This window comes from Psittacula echo, assembly GCF_963264785.1.
Source record: "Psittacula echo genome assembly, chromosome: 8".
In the NCBI taxonomy this organism is placed as follows: domain Eukaryota; kingdom Metazoa; phylum Chordata; class Aves; order Psittaciformes; family Psittacidae; genus Psittacula; species Psittacula echo.
The window spans coordinates 6,612,342-6,633,788 of NC_137744.1; the positions used below are offsets into that span (position 1 = coordinate 6,612,342).

General features: G+C 40.9%; 1 protein-coding gene across 1 annotated transcript in view; it reads right to left on the reverse strand.

The window, feature by feature from the left end:
* Nucleotides 1-10,296, reverse strand: part of COL4A6 (collagen type IV alpha 6 chain) — a 41,355-nt gene extending 31,059 nt beyond the window's left edge. Inside the window, exons 1-8 of the mRNA XM_080624703.1 lie at nt 10,252-10,296; nt 4,218-4,334; nt 3,282-3,350; nt 2,532-2,567; nt 2,046-2,108; nt 1,376-1,411; nt 1,208-1,249; nt 380-472 (exon numbers count right to left, since the gene is read on the reverse strand). Of these exons, the coding sequence (XP_080480829.1) occupies nt 380-472; nt 1,208-1,249; nt 1,376-1,411; nt 2,046-2,108; nt 2,532-2,567; nt 3,282-3,350; nt 4,218-4,334; nt 10,252-10,290 (495 nt within the window). The 5' untranslated portion in view covers nt 10,291-10,296. The remainder of the gene's footprint in view (nt 1-379; nt 473-1,207; nt 1,250-1,375; nt 1,412-2,045; nt 2,109-2,531; nt 2,568-3,281; nt 3,351-4,217; nt 4,335-10,251) is intronic.
* Nucleotides 10,297-21,447: the final 11,151 nt, after the last annotated feature.

Genomic DNA, 21,447 nt, shown 5'->3' on the forward strand with positions numbered 1-21,447 from the left:
TGATTATTTCAGTAGCGCACATCATGCCAAAGCTGGAGCCTTGCATTTATTTTTTTAAATGGATTTAGGTTTTTTGCTTCAGTTGACACAATTTTACAGGTCTGACAGAAACAAAATACAGTTCATTTAGTTTTAGTATTAATGACAAAACTCTTTAAATAGCTTTCAGACTTCTCCTTCTGAGAAGTATGCATTCTCCAGTGGTCTACGATGTTCTGAGCTAAGAATATTTTTATCCAATAGCCACCCGGTAGATTAAATTAGTACAGAAAACAATTTTGATTTGGAAATATAGCAGCCCTCACTGCCTACTAACTTCATTCAGCCTTGAATGAAGAAGCATGGGGAGGGGGAGGGTTTATAAACTGCATTTACAGACCTTTTCTCCTTGCTTCCCTTTTGGAAATCCCATGAATTCCAGTATTCCAGTGGATGGTGGAGGACCTGGTGGGCCAGGCAGCCCTACATCACCCTATTTGCAAAAAGGAAAGCTATTAACATAGGCAAAACATGTTTGATTTGAATCAGAAAAAGCTACTCTAATTATATCCACGTATATAATATCTGTGCTTCTGAATGTTAGCACAGAGTTTGGTCACGGAAGTCATAAGATCAGACTGAAAATTAAAGTGAACAGGAAAACATTCCAGAAAAACTTTGGGGACAAATATGAAAGAAAAGAAAACAATAAACAATTAGAGACGTAGAATGCAAAGTGAATTAAGCCCCAGATTGAGAACTTGGAGAAGCCCCATTATGCCAGTGTAAATTCTCACACAGTCTGCAGGACACCATTTAAGATACTTAGACTATAAATTACACATCAGTTGACCCAAAGAATATTCTGAAAGCCAAAAAGAATGAAGTCAGTAGAATAATTCAGTACAAGAGGTGAGGGTCCAAAGAAATGGAAAGACAGAGATTTAAGATGTCAAAGGACATCACTTCTCCATAACCATGAAAATATTGAGCTGAAATGACATTTTTCCCCTTCCTCTCTTCATCCAGAAAAAAGCTCCCATCCTTTCGTGGTGTACCAACAGGTAAGGAACCAGCAAGACTCTCTGGTAGTGGGACTGTTAATAGGTCCAAGAGAAAAAAAGAAAAAGAAGAAAATCCTAGAACCTATCCACTTTCTAAAGGACCAAGCTATGATGGGAACACTAGGGTATCAGTTCATGCTCTTTCCATAACAGATTTCACCTACCTTTTCTCCTTTCTCTCCTTGAAAGCCTAATCCCATGTTACCCTAGGAGCGAAAAACACCAATGGTGAACAAGTAATAAAACAACAGCAACAGCAGCACCATCTATGCCTACAGCACTATTAAAAAAGCCAATGATCAGGAGTAGAAGGCAGGCAGGTAGGTACTTACTTTTGGACCTGGTGGCCCAGGGGGACCCACTGGACCCTAAAAGTGAACAAGACCAAGATTTTATTTCTTTTGACTTCATTAGGAGGCACACAATTGGAACAATGCTGGGATCTGCAGTGGTACCTGGACTCTGATCTCTTGCCCCAAAGCAAAAGCAACAGATAAACATGATCTTCAAGTCTTTAATAGACAGCATAGCCTTTTGGTGCTGTGGTTAATTAAAAGCAAACTTCAGTTCAAAAGCAACAAACATGCGGTTTGTCTTTACCTCTGCCCATTGGAAACTCTCTAGCAGCACCTTGAAAAATCAGCTCTTTAGCACATTTCATGATGACAAAGGTTCCGAACATGCAAAGGTCAGCAGTCAGCATATTCTCTCTAGTCCCAAGATAAGGAAGTGCTCACAACAGTATGATGTAGTGTTTGTAGACAGCACTCCAGGGCTTTGCTGGAGCCCTCATTCATGATTGCTGACCTGAACACTACTCCAGAGAGAAGCCTTCTCTCTTGTGATTAGATCACATTACCTAAGTTCAAATATTCTGTGCTTGAAGTAAGCTGTGCTCAGTCCTTTCAGATGCACACACTCTCGTTGTAATGACAAACACAAGGAAGGAAAACTGCAAACATTTTGAACTGTTCAACAAGTGCAACAGGTGAGGTCTCTTACCTGCAAACCTGGTAATCCTATAGGGCCTGCAGAACCTATTGGACCTGGAAAACCTTTTGGACCCTGTAGAAGCACATAGGGCAAATACAGAATGTGTAGCACTTACCCTATCAAACCCCATCAACAATGTGAGTCTCAGGAAACATTAAACAATATCCCCTAATTAAGTATGCCAATTAAAATACTATAATAAATCCATTTCATAGTATTAGATGTATTTTGAAAATCAAAGGAACAGAATTCAGTAGTAGAAGTGAGTTGGATTTGAATAAGGACAAAGTGAACAGATAATAGCAAAAATCTGAGTCCTTCTACCCTAACACGGATTCACTCATATCACTACACATCTGGAACTGCTCATGCTAACGGTATCACACATGTAAATACATGGCCCACTAATATGAAGAGTGTCCTTGAGAACCAAACAAGGAAAATTACCTACTTAATATTCTTTAAAATCATTATTCCCCAAGTTAAGTAACTTACAGCAATTCCATCCAATCCAGGAAGACCATTTTCTCCCTAAAAATTATAAATACATGAGTGAGAATTACACCATGTTATTGTAACAAACTATAAGGAACATTAAATTTTATATGAATAATAGAAGTATTTGCTGTTAGTTAATATTAGATCAAGTGTATATGGGAAAATATTTTTACATCCGTGCTTCCACATTTAAATTTTGGACTCCAAAACTCCAGAGAAATTACAACCATTTTATTGATGGATAACAAGAGAAATTAAAGCGGTATGAAGAAAAAAATATATTAATTGTAAAAACACTGAATAATACACTACAAAAGATTTCATTACAAAACCAATATACATATCAAATATGTAAAAGCATTATTATACCAAATTATCTGTATTTCCCATAAATATTGAAGAAAATAAAGATCTCTAAGTTTTAACAACTTATAAGTGTATATAATGTGCGTAGAATGTTATAAAAGTTCTTAATTTTGACCAAAGCCATACGACAGCACATTTCTTAATATTTTCAGTATTTAACAAAGCATGAGGCTGCTAAATATTGAGGAATTCAGTCCCACAAGAGGGACTAAATCCTTTGTAGATTTATTCCACCTTTTCACAGCTCTGTATTCAGACATACCCAGGACACCCATTTCTAACATTATGAACAATCTGATCTGCAGCATCAGCCCTGCAACCTGTAGGACATTAAAGTGTTCCCTTGTACTTCATTTTTTCCTACATGATGACAAGCCTTACCTTCATTCCTTTCAGGCTGCCTTGAGCAAAAACAGGTTCTCCTTTAAGGCCTTTTGGGCCAGGGCGACCCTGATTAAAAACAACAAAAAATCAAGTCACAAATAAATCTCAGGAAAAAAATACTGATTTAGTTTTGAATTACTTTATATCCAGCATAATGGACAAGGCAAACTCCTGGCTCCACTAAACTGCAGAAGTGCCACTGCAGCTTTGTCAGAGCTGTGTTATTATGAGAACTCACAACTTACTGCAGCTTTATTAAAATAAAGTTCTGCAAGTATTTTCTCTGGTATTATTCTATTTAGATCAGATTTCCCTTTTATTTTAGGTCTTCGACAACTTTTAAGCTCCTATTTCAATCTGTTTGACATGGGGCAGCCCTCTTGTTCCTATACGTATCAACGTCATTCAGAGTATTTTTCAACATCGTATGAATTTCAAGTCACCCAACCTGTGTTTGTAAGACCAGGGTTCGACAAATGTGAAAAAATACTCAAATAATTTAATGTAAAGTCAAATATTTTTTGCTCACACTTCAAAAATAACCATGCATTATTATAAAGGACTATAATTCCTAAATGCATCTAAAAGTGGAGTTCTTGTACCTAATCCTACCCTCTTGAATCAGAGCGTACGGAGTGGCTGTCCTCTACAGTCAATGAAGAAAAATGGGTGTCTCCAAAAACAATTCATCCTGACAAACAGAGACAGAAGTGGTCTCAAAAGCACCACTCCCTGTAAGACGCCAGTGCAGATGAATAAATTCACAGGACCTCCACTTTACCCTCAGAGTGGGCTTTCTATGAGACAATGATACTGAGCTCTAACAATGCTAGGGTTCTTCCTAAGCACTTGGGAGTTACTTTTCCAACAAAGGCATGAAAAGCAAATCTTAGCTTAGTGACTACAAAACACCATACTCAAGCTGGGACATACAGGCAGCCCAGGCAGGCCAGGAAACCCATCTGATCCGGAAACACCAGGACTCCCAGTGGTACCATTGCAGCCATCAAGGCCGGGCAGACCTCTAGGTCCAGGTTGCCCAGGGTGACCCTGTGTAAAGGGGAAAAAGAGAGAATGACTGACAGGATGCACTATTTTATTAGTAATACTGTCCTCAGAAAGTGGATATCTTCCAAATGGCAACATAAAACAAAAGAAACACACAACTCCCACTCAAGTTCAGTGTATGGCAGACTGCAACAGAACTAGCTTCTTCAGCCAGCATTGTGTATCCTCTCCAAAGCTTCAATCCTAGAACATTGGCTGTATTCATTTGATTACCTTTTTCTCCAAGGGATAATTTTCTTTAGTACATAATTTGTGCATGAGTAGGCCCCAAAAGGGTAATACTCATCCCAACACAGTCAGAAACATATGGCATGTAACACAGTGTAAAACAGCATGCAAGGGTGCACCTGACACCAGGAATGGAAGTTGTTCATGTGAAAACAAGGGCAGAGGCAGACTCAACAATACTGAGCATTTATAATTCCAATCTGCTTAAAGTTTCAGTGACTTCTCTTCCTCTCCAGTGTGGATTCTTCCCTTTCATAGTTCAACAGATGTTACAGCTCCAGCACCAGGCCATTCAAGGAAAAGAGCTTTTCTTGATGTATTAAACTTAAAACTTTCGGCAAAGCAACTGGTAGAAAGATCTAATTAAACTAGCAACATTTAAAGGAAATTATTTGTTATGGTCAATTATTAACCAAGCAGAGTAGAATACAATTATACCTAATTCTGATTTCACACCTCTCTTGCCCAAATTAATAGCTCAATTAATTTGACTGGAGTTTACTCAGCATGGTACTGGTGCAAAGGAGATCAAAGTTTGAGACTTTGGTTACTTTTTCTTCAGTGTCATATGGGTATGTGTAGGCAGAACACAGAAAGGCAGAACTGTCAGTCACACTAGCCAGGTTTCAAGGAGCTCCTTATTCTAGCCTCCTTTTCACAGAAATTAGTTCTGTGGCCCTCAAAGACAGTGTTTTGTGTAGGAAGAAAATTAAAACTCATGGAGATAGTATCAGTAACTGACAGTTCTCTCCCTCTGCTCAGAACACCCAGATCTTGACTCATCCCAAAAGTACTTTTGTTTGATCCTAAAGATTCACCCTTAAGATATGGCACTAAACAAGTCATGACTCACACTAGGAAAGTTAAAAAAAACAAACATGGATAAAATGGAGATAAAACAGAACAGTAACAATCCTTCATGTTTTAAGCCTGATAAAACAAAACACATTTGTGTTGCTAAAGGTCTTCCCAGTCCAAGCCAATAGCACATGCTCTGACCAAATTCAGGAAGAACTTTGCAGTAACGTAAAGTCTCATATCTGAGGATCTTAAAATGCCTTGCAAAAATGTGGGAATGCTATAATCTTCATTTTACGCATGAAAAGCTGGGGGTACACAGTAGCAGAGTGACTTTCCCAAGGATGCAGAGCAAGTTAGGTCATAGTTATGCAAATACTCAAGCTGATCACTGGTCTCAGCTGCTGCCAGGAGAGCCATCGCACACTCCTGCTTACTCACACCTACGTCTTCCCTTTGCTGGTGTAAGCACAGGCAGGATGGGCAAGTTGGAGCAGGAAACCAACACAGCAGAGATATAACTGTTCTGTTTCTTAATGGGGTTAATTTTCAGCCAGAAGAGCTCCTTGGTCCAGCTCATTTGACTCCTGCACTGTGACTTGTGCCAACAAAATGGAGAGAAGGGGAGAGAACAAAGATCTGCCCTCTGTCCATTAAAAAGGTGCAAACTGAATGAATGTGAAGTTTGTCTCCACTACAGGACCAAAGCAGCTCACTCAGACAAGTATAAATTTGAGATTAAACAAAGCCTGAGGACATGGAATGAAGTCATCCCAAAGCATTAGCATCAGGCAGCACTACATACATTGTACCAGTTGCCATGATGATTAAAGTTTGTTTGTCAAAACACCCATGTGTGTTGTGCAAGCAGAGACTTGCCAAGCCCTGGTAAAGCAACAGGAGAAGGCTGAAGCACCAATTCATTGCCACTTTTTGTCTCTTAGAAATTATTTCATTTGGTTCCCAAAGCTAAAACAAATCAGAGGCAACCCACCCTCCTGCATCCATGCAGGATGTCCCAGCCAGGAGCAGCAAGTCTCTGATAGGACAGGCTGTGACTGCAGAGAGAGGCCAGAGTGAGCAATGGCTACCAGGTCTTTCACCCTGTTTACAGCATCAACAAAACCAGAAGCGATGTGGGACAAGTGCACATGTATCTGGTTACAACATAAGGTGACCAGCTGCAAGGTTTAGTGAAGCTCAACAGCCAACATCTGCCCCTTAGAGCAAGATAAGGTGGAGCCAAGCTGCTAATCCTTTAGAGCTGGCCAAGATCCAGCCTGTGGCAGGCAGCTCACTGATGGCCTCACATCTTGGGAAACACTTTGGGTGAGATCTCCTGACTCTCGTACCAACACAGTCTGCAAGCAGCCCAAAGGATTTTGGTATCCTCTCTGTATGTGAGGAGTGGCCTCAAAGAGGGGACACAAAGTATGGTGACTACAGTGATTTCTTAGGTATTAAATAAATCACAGCGATTTCTTATGTGTATTAAATAAATCTGTGGCCCTGTCATTTAATCCCCATGGCATCCATGTCTGTGGTTCTGAGCCAAAGCGTGACAGACTGCCACACAGGCACACACACATCCTCTCTCTTTTGCTTTAGGAAATACAAAATCACAGGATTTCCTACTTCCTAGCTAATCTGCCATTAGAGTTCACAATGTCTTAAGAACCTTACCTGAGCAGATACTGAGCACCCACAAGTGACTTCCTGGAGACTTATAAAGTTCTGCCTTAAATGAACCTTTTCCCCAGGGACTTCAAATACTGATTTAAAGAGATGTTTTGACCAGAAACCCAGTGGTTAATAGCTTCACTGCTCTCACCTCCTCTAATTCCTGTTTCGGCAGATGTGTCAATTCAGCACAAGCACCTCAATTGATTTAAGGCAGAAGACTTTTACAGCCTTTTCTTATACATGGCAGGGTGACTAGTTTACAGACTGGAGTTAAAACACAGGCTGGAGAGATCACTTGTGCTCTCTGTTTTCACAGAAGGTGACATTCCCTGTGAGACAGATAAGGAAACATGAACTGTTCATCTAGGCCCTTGCTTCATCCGACTCTTGCTCATATACTAAGGCTGTGATCCCAAGGGGACTCTTATGAATCAAACAGCACAAAGGCAATCTCAACATAGAAGCTCAACAAATATTTAAAACAGGGAAACAAATGCAATTAAGGGTGAACACAAAACTAACTGAATAAACAGTTGACAAAGTGACCTTTTTACCAAGTCAAGCCATCATCAAGTCCTTGTGTTTCCTCTAGGAGATCCTAAAATACAGAACTTTGCCTCTCCATGTAGCTCTAGCTTTCATGGTACAGACAAGGACTCACTCCTCATAGGAGTATTTCTTTCTAGAACTCCTTGGACAGTTCATGAAAAGCTATATACACCTCTCATCTCCAGTTCCAGCCTCTGCCAGAGGTGTCCTTGAATCTTGTCCTATAGGAAAAAGTAAACTTCCTGAGTTGGGCTAAGGATTTGATTTCTTTTGATCAAATCAAATCAAAAGGATTTGATTCTTCTACAGTGTGACATAAAAGGCTAGCAATAAACACATGTAGCTGCTGTATTTATTAGGTTAAAGGGATTAGTCAGGCCAGCTGCAACAACATAGATTACAGAATCAGACAATATCTTGAGTTGGAAGGGACCCATAATGATCATCGAGTCCAACTCCCTGCTCCTCACAGGACTACCTAGCACTAAATCATATGACTAAAGAGTGTCCTCCAGACACTCCTTGAACTCTGACAGGCTTGGTGCCGTGGGGAGCCTGTTCCACCTCCCCAAGGGAACTCTGTGGAACACCACTTCCCTTAAGGTCAAAAGTGGGATTCCCCTCCAAATCACAGCCTTGCAGTCATTTGGCCTTGATTAAAATGTACCTACCCACGCTGACATACCTGCATGCTACAAACAATCTCTCTTCATGTTTAGATATTAATCCTTGTGCAGACATAGCAATATATTTTACATTCTCTTACATCTATCAGCACACATGTGTTCTCTCCTTTACTCTGTATTTTACACATCCATACAACATGTGTGTGTTCATATACATTTCACAACAAACCTCAGCTACTCCCTATCCTGAAATGTAACTGGCAGAAGTATGAAGCAGTGGTGGTGGCTATTTTCACCCTAGAAAGGAAGTATTTATTTCAATGGCTAGAACATAAACAGTAGGAACCAGTTTCCCTTTCGCATTTTCTGTGGGGCAGTGTTGTGGCACAGAAGAGCCACAGTGGTGAGCACTTTGCTGTTCACAAGCAGCACAAGCTGCCTTTTCCTATTCACCCACCTGCAAAACACAATAAAGCAGATAGAGTAGATCTGCATATGCTGGAGGCTTTGGATTCTCTCATCTACCTCCCCTGCCCTCTCTTTGGAATGCCCATCGCTGCCAACTACCTGGCAATGACTGTATCTCTGCCTCCCCTCATTGCTGGGAATCCCCTTTCTCCACAGCCTGGTCTGAAATAATACCCTGAGAACAGCATGTTCCCACAGTGTGTTCAATTTAATTAAGTATTATGGGAACAGCTTGTTCTCTTCAGACCTGGAGAGCTGGCTGGTGAGAAAAGAAGGAAATAGCAGCGAGGGAGTAGAGCAGGAGAGAAAACAGGGAAGGATGAGCAGAGGAGGAGAAAAGGACAACGGCCAGGAAGGAACTGGAACCAAGGAAGCTCTTACAAGGCCAACCGTGCATTTTCAGCCAATCTAGCAAAACAATTCCATTTTTTGATAGGAAGTAAGAAAAACACTGCTGAACTGTTGGAGCACTTGGCCAGCTGAAGAAGTAGGGAAGATGAGAAAGAGCATGAGTATGGTCTGAAGGCACAAGGACACAGAAGATGGAAAAATGTCAACAAGAAAAGAATTCTAATACCAGTAAAGAGAGCAAGGACGTTTGGGGCAACTTCTAAAAGCTATCCCAGCTAAAACTCCCCTGAGCAAAAGAGCGTGTAAGAATCTTTGCAAAATTCACTGGGGAAAACCAAAGCAAAAGAAAGCTGGCCAAAACACTCTTGGCACATAATATTTTGAATGGTAAAGGAAACAGCTACACTGGAATGTCACAGTTCTAAAGAATAAGAGAAAAAAGTCATAATGGTCAGGGAAAGTGGTTACCTACCCCCATCACCTGAAAATGCAGCAATTGTCTCTTTCCTGTCATAGGTTTCTGGAAGGGCTCAAATCTAAACCAGCACTAGCACCTACTGGAGAAGCAAGTACCCTGGAAAGCCTCAGCTCTAACCACTGTTTTCATTCACATTGTAAGAAGATTGAGAGAAACCTGGTAACAGCACATACAAGAAGGTTACTACAAAGCATAGGGAAATAATCTCTCTGTTCATCATGAGTAAGATGAGAACTAAAACGTTTAAACTGGAGAGAGACTCAAGTTAGGCATTAGCAAAGCTTTTCTAATACAGAAGTTAGTCTCCATCTCCAAGTTTTAAGAATTGGTTAGGAAACACATACTAAAAATGGCCTGAAGCAGAGCTGATCATGCCTGTTTGACTGTCTGAGGTCCCTTCCAACTCCATGACTTCATGACATGGTGTTTTCTAGACATGGTGCTGAAAGAAAAGCTTATCAATGATGCAGTGGATTCCCACATAATTCAGCTCACTTGCTGATACAGATCAACTTCCTATCATCCCATAAAAAGAATCAAACCTCTTATGAAACAGCATGGGATCACCAGGTAGACTAGCAAATGTTGCCATTTCCCTCCATAGAGAAGTAACCACTTTCAAGATACACTATGTATGTGCTAGGACAGTCTCATTGTGTTTATGTGCTTTTGGTTGTGACTAAATTCTGGTGATTTATATTTATATATGCAAACTTACTGGGATCCCGTTGATGCCTTGAAATCCTGGAACTCCCATTGGGCCCTGAAGAAAAAGAGTACCCATTATATTTCACTTCATCAATCGTATATTTCAGTTACCTGTGACATACTTTTCACTCCAACATTTTTGGTCTTGGACTTCAGCTTTCAGGACCAAACTTTCTCATGCAGATTCTCTCTGACCACAGGGGTCAGTGAAGATAGGAACAGAGCATCTCAGCTTGACTGGATGCCAAATGAGTGTTCCAGGAATGTTTTAATCAGGCAATTTAAAGTAAAAATATAATCTCCTACTGCACATCTGGGGAAAATAAGATGCCAGGAAAATAAACAATCCAGTGTAAGCTTAACTCTCAGTGTCACACTTGACCTTCCAAGAGTTTCAACAGGACTTAATGGGGTTTTCTGTCTATGCTTGGATAGTACCATCCGGAGATATGCAGACCACCGTACTAACTTCAGACCACCCCTGGCTGAGTTGCAAGTAATTACCACTTTGTTGGTTCTACTGCTGTGCTCTGGATAGTAGCAAAACAGACTGCGTAAGCTGAATATCAAGCTTAAACTCCTGCTTTGGAAAGGTAAAGGTATTGCTTCCATGAGGGATAAAAAGACAGAATCTTACTGCATGTTGGTATTGCATACGCATTCATTTCAGTGGACAGAAACAGCAGTTCTGGAGTAAATAAGGCTTTTTTTCAGTGCAAGGAAATTGGTTCCAATTGTTAGTGAAAGGCTAATTCCTATCCTGAGTTTCTGTACCTTCCGAAGTCTGGTTCAATGATTTCAATTTTACCCGCTAGAATTATGAAAAAGATATCACTTGTATCAGGTCTCAGTCCTTGTTTTGAATCCTCCATTGCCTTTCAGATGAATGCAACACCAAAGCCATGATGCTCCTTGTCACCACTTTCAGTTCACGTGGTTCTTTATCTTACGAGAAAGGGTAACAGAACTCCAAGGCGTTGACTAATATTAAATGAGAAGAGAGTGTAACTGCAGCATATGAAAGTACAGTTGAACTAGTTACACCGAGCTAGCTCACCTATCAGTAGCTGAGAAAATATGGCAGACAAACTTTACTCTGCAGGTCCTGGTAACATCTGTCTGTCTTATTTGCACACATGACCTGAGGACCTTGCATCAAGTAGATGATAAGATGCTCTGGAATAGTTCCAGAATGCAAGCCCTTGTCCTGATGACCCAGATGTCCTTCAGATTTTAGAAACCATGCACAGCATGCAGGACTTCCTCTGTCTTTGAAGCTTTCAAGCTGTTGTCCTTGAAATATTCCTTTTGTCCAACCACACAAGAATCTCATCCCAGTCCTTGCATCGGACAATATCAGATTTTCCCATTTTATAACTCATTACACAACCTCTGCCAGGTTCTGTGGTGGGAGCACATACGTGGCTCCAGCCTATGCGATGAGACTTAACGAGTCTTCTGCATGCGACTCAAACCTCATGATAAGACGTGCCTGGTGCACAATGTAAACTTTCCTTAAGATGAACTACCCATATGTAGCCACTCTTTATTACTGGAAGTATTTGTTCATACTTCCATTCGTTCTTTTGCCTAGCTCCAAATTCCCCTTTTCATACTTCCTTCCTAAGAAGAGACACCAGAATGGATCTTAAGGGCGTTAAGATGTTTCTATGTTTGCTGTTCTGCCCATTCTTGCACACTGCATTATTTGACACCCACACCTTAAAGATTATTACATTTAATATGACATAGTTTGTAATATTCTTTCTGTTATAAATAACTTTGGACCTGCAAAACTGAATTGCAGGTTTCACTTAGTATCCATTCCTTTGGTAGATAACTCCGTATGTCCTACACATGAACCGGCTCCAGTTCTCTCTCAATGTAGCATTAACAATGCCCATCTATCCCTAGGCATGTGAAGTGAAAGACTATTTGCAACAGCAATGCTCATTTGGTGATGGTTCATCTACCGGGATGAGTAAGTGTACAGCAGCTTTAGGAACTGTGTTCTAATTCAAAAATAAAAGCAGGGATTCTCTAAAGATACCAATGAAATACTGCTGTGTTCTTACCTCAAGGCACATAGTCCAAGATTATCTTTATTCATTCAAAAATATATACAAGGCCACAGATGTATTACAGGGACAGACAAGTCTCTGTTGATCCTACCTTGTCACCTTTATGTCCAGCCGGTCCAGGGGGGCCCACTGCTCCTCTCTCACCTTTTGCTCCTGGCAAACCTTCTGGGCCAGTGAATCCAGGTGCACCTATCGGTCCTTGAAGCCCAATCGGTCCTGGTCGACCCTAATACACAAGAAAACAATAAGTCAGTACATGGTGTTCACAAACTCCTTTGCAATTACTCTGTTCAACTCAATCTTTAATGCAATTTGGTACCTCTCAGGGAAGTGAGAACATCCTAAAGTTTTCCCTGTACATTCTCGGATAAAGCTTTTAGAGGTTATTTCAGGCAAGTCACGAGTAATAGCAAGAAAACACCCCTTTTTCCTGGAAGATTTATTATAACCCATATTGCTGTAGGAAGGAACAGGGGAAGACAACAGTGTTTTGAGATCAAACTGGCTGCTGCTACTTGAGTTTGCACCTCTATTTCCAAGCTGCATAGTTCAAAAAGATCTTACTTATACTTAAGATCCAGCACAACAAAAAGGTAACACAAGGTGCAAGAAGTGCATTGGTCACAAGCAGTCAGAAAACACGCTTTTGAGTATTTGAGACTAGTACACTGGTTGGCTCAAGACTGGGGTTGATTCCACTGTGCTCTCCTGGTTGCCTTACAGCTGGGGCGTGGGTTTTGACTCCCTGAGCACAAAAAGGGTGCAATGACTGAGCAGTGCCCGGAGATGGCAGCCTTTTCTACAACTGCAGCGGCTCATAGGGCACTGATGTGCTCTCATTGTTCTGTCTCTATATGGATGTGCAGGGCAGCTGGGTACTTGTTCCCGAAACAGGCCAAGGTTTAAAAAGAAATTGCTGTAGGTGCTTTAATTTTTAGTAGCCTCAGGAGCTGCCTCTCGGCAGCTGAACTCTTTACACAGAGCTTTTTGTAAACATTTTTGTACTTCCTATTTGGTTCCTTTTGAAAGAATCTGAAAAAGATCAACAGAGCCTAAGGTCCCAGACTGGCAGTAGAAAATGGCAGCTTAGGGCTATGCTTTCTACTGGCAAGACAGTGGACCACATGAAGTTATCCATGCAGAGAACCAAACTTTCACACTGAAAGATACAGAATGGAGGAGGAAGTTAAAAACGCCCAAATCTCCCTCCTTTCAATCCTCCTCTACGCTCATGCCCACGGTACTGTGTTTCCCTTCTCTTTCCCTAACTCCTTAAACCAGCAGAAGGAATGCAGCTCCCTGCTGCAAGTGTTTTAGTAATCTCAGCTGGAGACACACACAGTCCCGACTCCACGAGTTGGCAGGTAAAAGACTTTACAGTGTATTTAAAAATGCATTGTTACATGGTGATAACCAAGCAAAATGAAACAAATGGTAATTGATTTTAAAACTTCTTTTTCCAGGATAGTTTTTAGTACTTATTCGGGCTAAACCATTCTATCCCATATTCCATGTTTCTTCACTACTGAAGCAGCTATTTTCCCACTGTCACCCTTTCTGTTGTGACTGCTTCATCCTGGCCTCTTAACAGAGGTCAAGAGCATGTGTTATACTTCATATCTTTTCTGCCTGGACACTGTCCACGCTGTGCCCTTCCAGAGGCACAGATTCCCATCTGAAAAGGCTTTTCTGTTGAATATTTTTAGCTTTCTTCACTGTGGGTTAATCATCAATGGAATCCTTTATATTGGGCACCATATGATCATAACATTAATCCCCCAAAATCTTCAGTGGTCCTTGACAACCATACACAACAAGGAACATGTTACGTAAATCACATGCAATGTTCTCACATTCAGTCTTAGCTTTAACTTTTAATTTCCCACAGTCACAAGCTACTTGGAGTCTTTCAGGCAACATCTCACTTAGAAGACACGGGTTGTGGACTGTTTACCTTAAGACAATACAGCAGGGGAGAGACATACCCTAAAAACAGGCACGTTAGTGTTATAGCCAGCCACCACTCACACAAGCAACAGCATCCTAAAGTGCACCAAGGTTTCTAGAGGAAAAAATGCTGTGAATTCCTCACTTGTTTGACTTGCTAGCACTTCGGTATTCAATTAGTTTGATTGCCTGCTTAACAACAGTGCTTCATGATGACTGGAAGTGATAGGAATTAACATTTTAGGAGGCTTTTGTTGTGCTCTGCTGAAGGTCACTTTGAGAAATATATCTAGATGAGACAGCAAAGACCAGTAACTACAAGCTCTGCAGCTCTCTGACAGAGGAATTAAGCGTGCTCTCTGATTTCAGGTCCCCTAGGTAAAAAGCTCTCTTTTTCAATAGTGCCCTACAAGAAAGATTCTAACAGCACTTGAAGATTCTGTCCAGTGCCTTAGAGTGTCACTAAACCATAAAGACACAGTAAAGTGCTTCTAATCTCTCTGATAATGTGATTATGCTATGATAATCAGGCTCTCAAGAATTCCTACTGTTTCTTTTGAAGTCTGTGTGGATGGAAATCATGTTTTCTATGCTGAAACAAAGGACTTGCCTCCACTGCTAAAAAAGCAGCATTTTTCGTCACTCAGTAGCACTCCCATGAACTGTCCCAACATAAAAGCATTATAAGGAGCAGGCCCCGTGGTGTGCAGGAGCAATTCCAGGGTAAAAGCACAATGACAACGAAGAGTCAAGTTTTACCACAAGGTAAACTTAGAGGGTTCAACACCAGGTGGAACTCCTGTTTGACCTAAGTGAGCTTACCTTGTGGCTCAAAGTTAAGCGTCTAATATTTACCAGGCTTTGGCATCAGGATCACTCTTACTTATCCAAAGGATAAAAAGAATAAAACATCTCTTAGAAGTGAGGAAATGCTTAAACATAAAATGTGGATTACATCAAACAGAAACTACAGTCAATCAACACAGCCCCCTATTTTTATTGTTCAGTATATACAGAGAGAGTCCGGTAGCCTGTAGAAAAGCCATTAGTAATTGATGCAAATGGTATCATTTTGGTTTCCTGGCTGTGTGACAGGAAAATTATAGAATGCTCCTAAGAGCAAGCAAGGACAAAGTCTATGAAATTACTGCAACTGGTGAATGTTTTCTCAAATGCCCACTAGAATTTCATATATTTGAATACCATGACCTGCATTCTCAAAAGTATTTGTGCATATTACACAAGAAGCACTAAATGAGCTGCTTGCCTCTCTGTAATGAATACGACACTGGCGAAAAATTGCATTATTTCTTGATACACCGTGGTGCTTCCATAGATAATGTCAGGATTTTGACCAAGTTTGTGCCACAAGTTCCGTATGAGTCATACACATCTCTGTTACACACATTAAAAATACAGGGATGTCTCAGACATTCAGGTTTCCATTCTCAGTGTGTGGTAACCAAGAGGGAAAAATGGCAGGGACAGACACCTCCCACTGCTCCTGAATCACCACACTGCAGAAAGCAGTAAAACAAAACAGTCTGAAAACGTAATTTGATGACAGTGTCTTTCAAGATGGAAAAGGTTCTGCAATAGGTGCCGCCTTCCCTTCACCCTTTTAATTCATCTGCATCCCAGGGTGTCATGAGGAAAGGCCTGTGCAGTCGATAATGATGGGGCCTCTCTACTGCTACACAAACACATCACAGCTTCTCTACTGTCTCTACCCCTTTGCCAACTCTAATACCCCACATAAATTTTCGCCCACTGAAGCAGAGCTGCTACACATAGCACTGCAAATTCCAAACATTCTTTTTTTTCCCCATTGCCTCTGTGAGCTTGGAGAATTCAGAGTAAATCTATTTGGTTTATCGCTGTGCAAAGGAACACACGTGGCAGTGGTATGGAACCACCGGACATGCCCCTTATTTCAGCGACAAAAAAGAACACAAGTGCTTGCTTACTTCGGGGCAGTTCCAGCAGCCTCGCTCACTATCACATACTAGCTCAGTGATTCATCCATAAAAAAGGATACTGGAACTCACAAAGTATGATAGTTTAGCAGAATACAGTAAGATAATAACTAAGCAGAATAGAGGTAGGGTAGAACTGATCCCTACTTCAGTTAGTAAATTTGTATACCGCCATATTTCAAGCAGCAAAGCATTACTATTATTTTTCTAAGCAAAATTAAGGTCCATTATATGAAAAGAGCAACTGAATTTAAAGATGCTCATGCTTTCTCAAACTAACACATAGTTCCTTTCTCTATGAGAATTCAGCGACAAAGAATTACTTCACAAGAAATCCTTTGCAGTCTGAAAAATCTTATATTCAGTTGATTACGTTAAGGAAAACCAAAGAGCCAAGCATTGAACTACTACAGCCCTAAAAAAAAAATATCTATATTCTCATGTACTGCATACACTAAGCAGCATGCAGCCCGAAACTTGGAAGGAAGATCTATGTACCCAATTCCCATGTTGTACAGGATAGCCTATACAACAGAGGGACCCTTCGAGATGCTTTTTCATGCAGGCAAATGGCATTAACCACTTAGATTATGGCCATTCTCTCTGATCAGGGTTGCCATCTTACAAAAGACTGAACTCAGATGAAGCGTCTACCAGTGCAAAGCAGCAAGTCCATTAGAGAGTAGCATGACCTTGGGCTAACCACTTCTTTCCTCCTCCATTTCCTCCCTTCTCTCTTCCATCTGCCCTGCCTTAGTTGCAAGATTCCTGCAGCAATGGTTATCTCCTGCTGGATAGACAGTGCCTAGCACAAGAGAGTCCTGGTCTCAGCTGGGGCCCCACGGTTCTACTGTAACAATTACTGATGAAAAACCCTGCACTATTTCCCCAAATTACAGGTCAGGTATCCAGTGCCCCGCTCACATTCCAGAGTAAGTAATTATTTTCCCTACTGAAAAATGCTTTGTACTTTTAAAGAAAATTATTCTTCAGTTTTTCCTCTAAAAGTTAGGGAAAGTCTTGCTCAAAATGGCTTCTTTTTTTTCCTGTCATATAATTTATGGTTGCTCTACACAGCTTTTTACCCACGCAGCATGAGATGAATACACAAAACTGTACATGCACACAGAAATAATGGACCGGAAAAACCAGCCTGTGCAACAATCCTGTTACATCCAGCACCTTCCCCAAAATCTTCTTTGTTGTTCTCTGTTCTCTAAGAAAAGTTATCAGGGCAATAATTTGGTTTTAAATTTATTTTTAAGAAAAGAGACACGTTTTTCTTCAATATCATCATTCATTTCAGGAGTGTTCTGTTTATGTGAAGCAGCGCTTGGCATGCTCATACTGCAGGCTGCCAAGGCTGCCCTGGTCATCTCAGGAGCAATCTTTTAACGTAGTAATGAGCAACTGCAGCCTGTTCTCAGAGTGATTCCAATTTTAGTTCATGTGATAAACTCCATTTTCAAACTGTTATTTCCACCAAGCATCACCAGACATGACCACAAGTAGAAAATGTAGGTCAATATACATGTATGTGTATATATGGTTTGACACCCTATCTTTAAACTGCTTAAAAAAATTAATGAAATTTGATTCAATAAACCATTTGCTTTCTGAATCCTGTACTTCAGTAACATCAAGTTGCAATGGAAGGTTACCACATTATAAATACAGAACTGCATATAAACCCTATTACATTTAAATCTCTGAAAAGTTCTTTAGAACGCTCCATTTCCAGTTAAAAACTTTCATGGAACATCCTGATCCAATCAATTCCACATATTTGCTATTTCTATTTATAGCACACAAAGAGACCACATACTGTCATCTTTTTCCCCACCACAGACAATGCCAGGAGTGCCTCAGTGTTAAATCCAAGTAATTATTCCAGCTTATACTTCATAACCTTTAAAGAAACTACTTTTTCAAGAAAACGTAAGAGTCAAAAAGGATAACTTTAAGTCTGATTGCTTTTTTGTTTGATGTAGAGAAACATCCAAGACAACAGATAAGAAAGTAAGAGCATGTGGAAAAGCTCCAGGCCACAGAGAGCACAGATAACATGAAAGTAACTATGAGTCATTTGTGGGTTGTAACAGCCATACGAGACGCAGTGACTGGGCAGGAGCCTTCCTGTGCTGTGCTCCAGAGAGAAGGGGATCCATGAGCATCGCTGTGTGTCACACAGAATGACAGGCACTATAGAAATATAAAGGTATTATTTGTGGGGATATTTTAAGTAAAGAACAAGCAGCAGGATTCACAAAGCATAGCAATGACTTATGTTGTAGTTCAGTTAAATTAATAACTGTTTTATGAAAATTATGAATTAAAGCTTCTTTTTAAGGCACTATGCTATATATTCTAATGACACATGCCCTCTTCATGATGATCACTCAGAAATACGCTGTTATTTCAGCAGAAACTGCATGAAACAATTATTATGGCTTGCAGCAACTAGATAGTGATGAACTGTGTCCCAGGTATCACAGCAGCAGAGGTGATCACCCCTGAATCCCCCCAACTTACCCACTGTTTGTTTAAGCTAATCGGCAATGAGGCCCAGGTGATGCGTGGTCATCTGAGATGGAACTTTTCACTACTTGCCATAGCAAAAGGTTTTTCTGCCAGCTTGACTGATACCTTGAGAGCCTTTTTGTGTTTTAAAGTGGAAGGGCAACGCTAGGTTCATACACTAATGGAGAACAATTCACACAGGCAGCACACAAGGCTAACAACTCGCTCTGCTCCTCTGAAATCACACACACATGTTTAAGCCTGACTTAGAGGCAGCTGAGGAAATGAGGCATGAAGGAGGAGGTGAGCACCAGCAGGCAGGAACAGCTCCCACACCTCATGGGGGCTCTGACATTACATTACCCTCATCAACATTCGAAAAAATAGGGCTTATATTAAAAGGATAGATTACACAACTATGAAATCTTAGCAAAAAATGCTGCAGCAAGTGAGGTCTGACTGACTTCAATTTACTCATGAACTAAGCATTTTTTGATTTAACAAAAGGCCACAGTACAGCCAAAGGTTTGAGCGCTGTATGAGATTTTATGGTCTTTTGCAACCTCAGTTCATCTTCTCTCCCTCAAGTCTTTGGTGCCTAATCTCTAAAAAATGTTCTAGAAAGCCTTTACAGTTCCCGGACCTGTTCACATAGGACAGCAGCTGTCATAACATTTTCCTGCCCTTAACTGAGGGAAGGGCACTTGTGAATATTGTGTACATCTCTTGACAGCAGCACAAGTCCCAAGCTGAATTTTAGCACAAATGAATTAGTTCTTTCAGGAGAAAACACGGGTTTCTCTAGGAGTTCCTTCCGTTTCCCTGATGGCTGTACAGGAAAGCAGACAAGGCAGCACAGGAAAAGCATTCTTTCCCCAGAGTGCACACAAGTTGTCCCTGGTGAAAACATGGCAGTAGGAAACAACCAAATGACGGCTCCTCAGCTGTCAGTCCCCAAAGAGGAGATAGGGAGAATGAGAAGTGAGGGTCAAAGCCCCTGACTCTGCTGGCTTTGCTTGCAGGGCTTTTCTCTAACCACAATGATCTGCAGATGCTGCTGGCTCTTCCTGTCAACTATTTTTTGGCCCTTACAGGCCAGTAAAGCCTTTTAAAGTGGCACAGAACAGCAGGTATCTACATCTAGATGATCTGCTCTAGCAAAACGATCAGCAACTACTTATGATTAGGTTTCATGTTTACCAAAAACTGTGTGTATTGAAAGAATAATTAAAATTGCTTCATTCTTGAGTAACCCATGCTATGCTACACACCAGCATAACCTGTAATGAAGAGCTGCCCACAATTACACACAACTTCACTTTGTTTCATCTTCTTCAGCCTTACATCCTTACTTCTGGCATTACTTTTATTACCATCAGAAATACTTTGCAGCCTGCTTTTACATTTTGTGTTTAAAGTTGTCTCTTACTCAATAACTTGTTTGTTTCAATCAGACAATCAAATGGGATCACTTAATTTGATCTCGTGTTTTAAATGTTTCTCTCTGTTGCTTTTCACATGATAAACAACATGGATGAGCTTCAGACACACACTGGGGTTTATTAAGTTTATACAACTTCCAGTACCCAGCTGCAGGCCTTGCAGTACATACTGTTTGTATATATATATATACATACAATATATATGTGTGTGTAGATATATTGCCTCTCCAACAAATTTGCTAAGATCAAGCAAACTATTTTTCATAAACCATTTATATGAGTTCTATATAACTCATTACTGAGGATGATAACACATTAACTATAGATATTAGACAAGTCCCTTGGGGAAAGCTGATATTGAACCACAGTGATTTCACGGGCAGTCACATCAAAACCTCTGCCTGTCAGACTACACCTTCTGACTCTCCTTAACATACACCCTCCAACACACAATTTTTTCAGGGATCTGCTATGGGCTCAGGAGGAAAGAAGAGCAGGCAGCGTTGTGTTGTTTTCCCTTCCGCTTATCCCTAGCACCCTGCAGAACAAACCAAAACAGCCTGATGTGTTTCTAAAGAACCGTTTAAGTGAACATCTACAATGACCGTTTTGCTACCTCCCCCTCTGGCTGGCATTTCCAAGCTGCCTTCCTCATGGATTCAAGTGACAGAAGATTCATTGTTGCAAAAAAATGTTGTCAGTAGAAAATTAGCTGTATTAAGTAGTGTACTGAATAAGTGAAATCTTGCCAGTGTCAGGCCTGTTAAGACTATTAAAGGGACATTGTATCTAGAAAGGCAGGGAGGGTTCAGCCACATGCTGAAGCCAAACACACTCCAAACCTCCTCAGGGTCTGCTGTGTCCAGATCTGTTAATTTGCTTTGGGCTCCTCTCCAGTTCTTTCCTTTACAACAAGTCCAATTTTTAAATTTCTAATTCCCCTTGCAAGCAAAGGCTGTGAAAAGTTAGCGTTTCCTCAGAGACAGAACAGGGATGTGCACAACGAGTAGGTCCAGCAGGAAGAGACTGCCCATACCAGCCTTTCCTAGTAAATGTATTCCTTAGCAGATAGGATGGTTTGGTCTTCCCTGCTGCACTAAGGGGCAGAGCTGCTGACTTTCATGCATCCCACAAAGGCACTGGCTATGACAGTCCAGGCTGAGCACTGGGAAAGTGACAACTGAACCCTACAAGAAGGAAACGAGCATGAGGAACTTACACTTCTCAGTGGACAACTCAC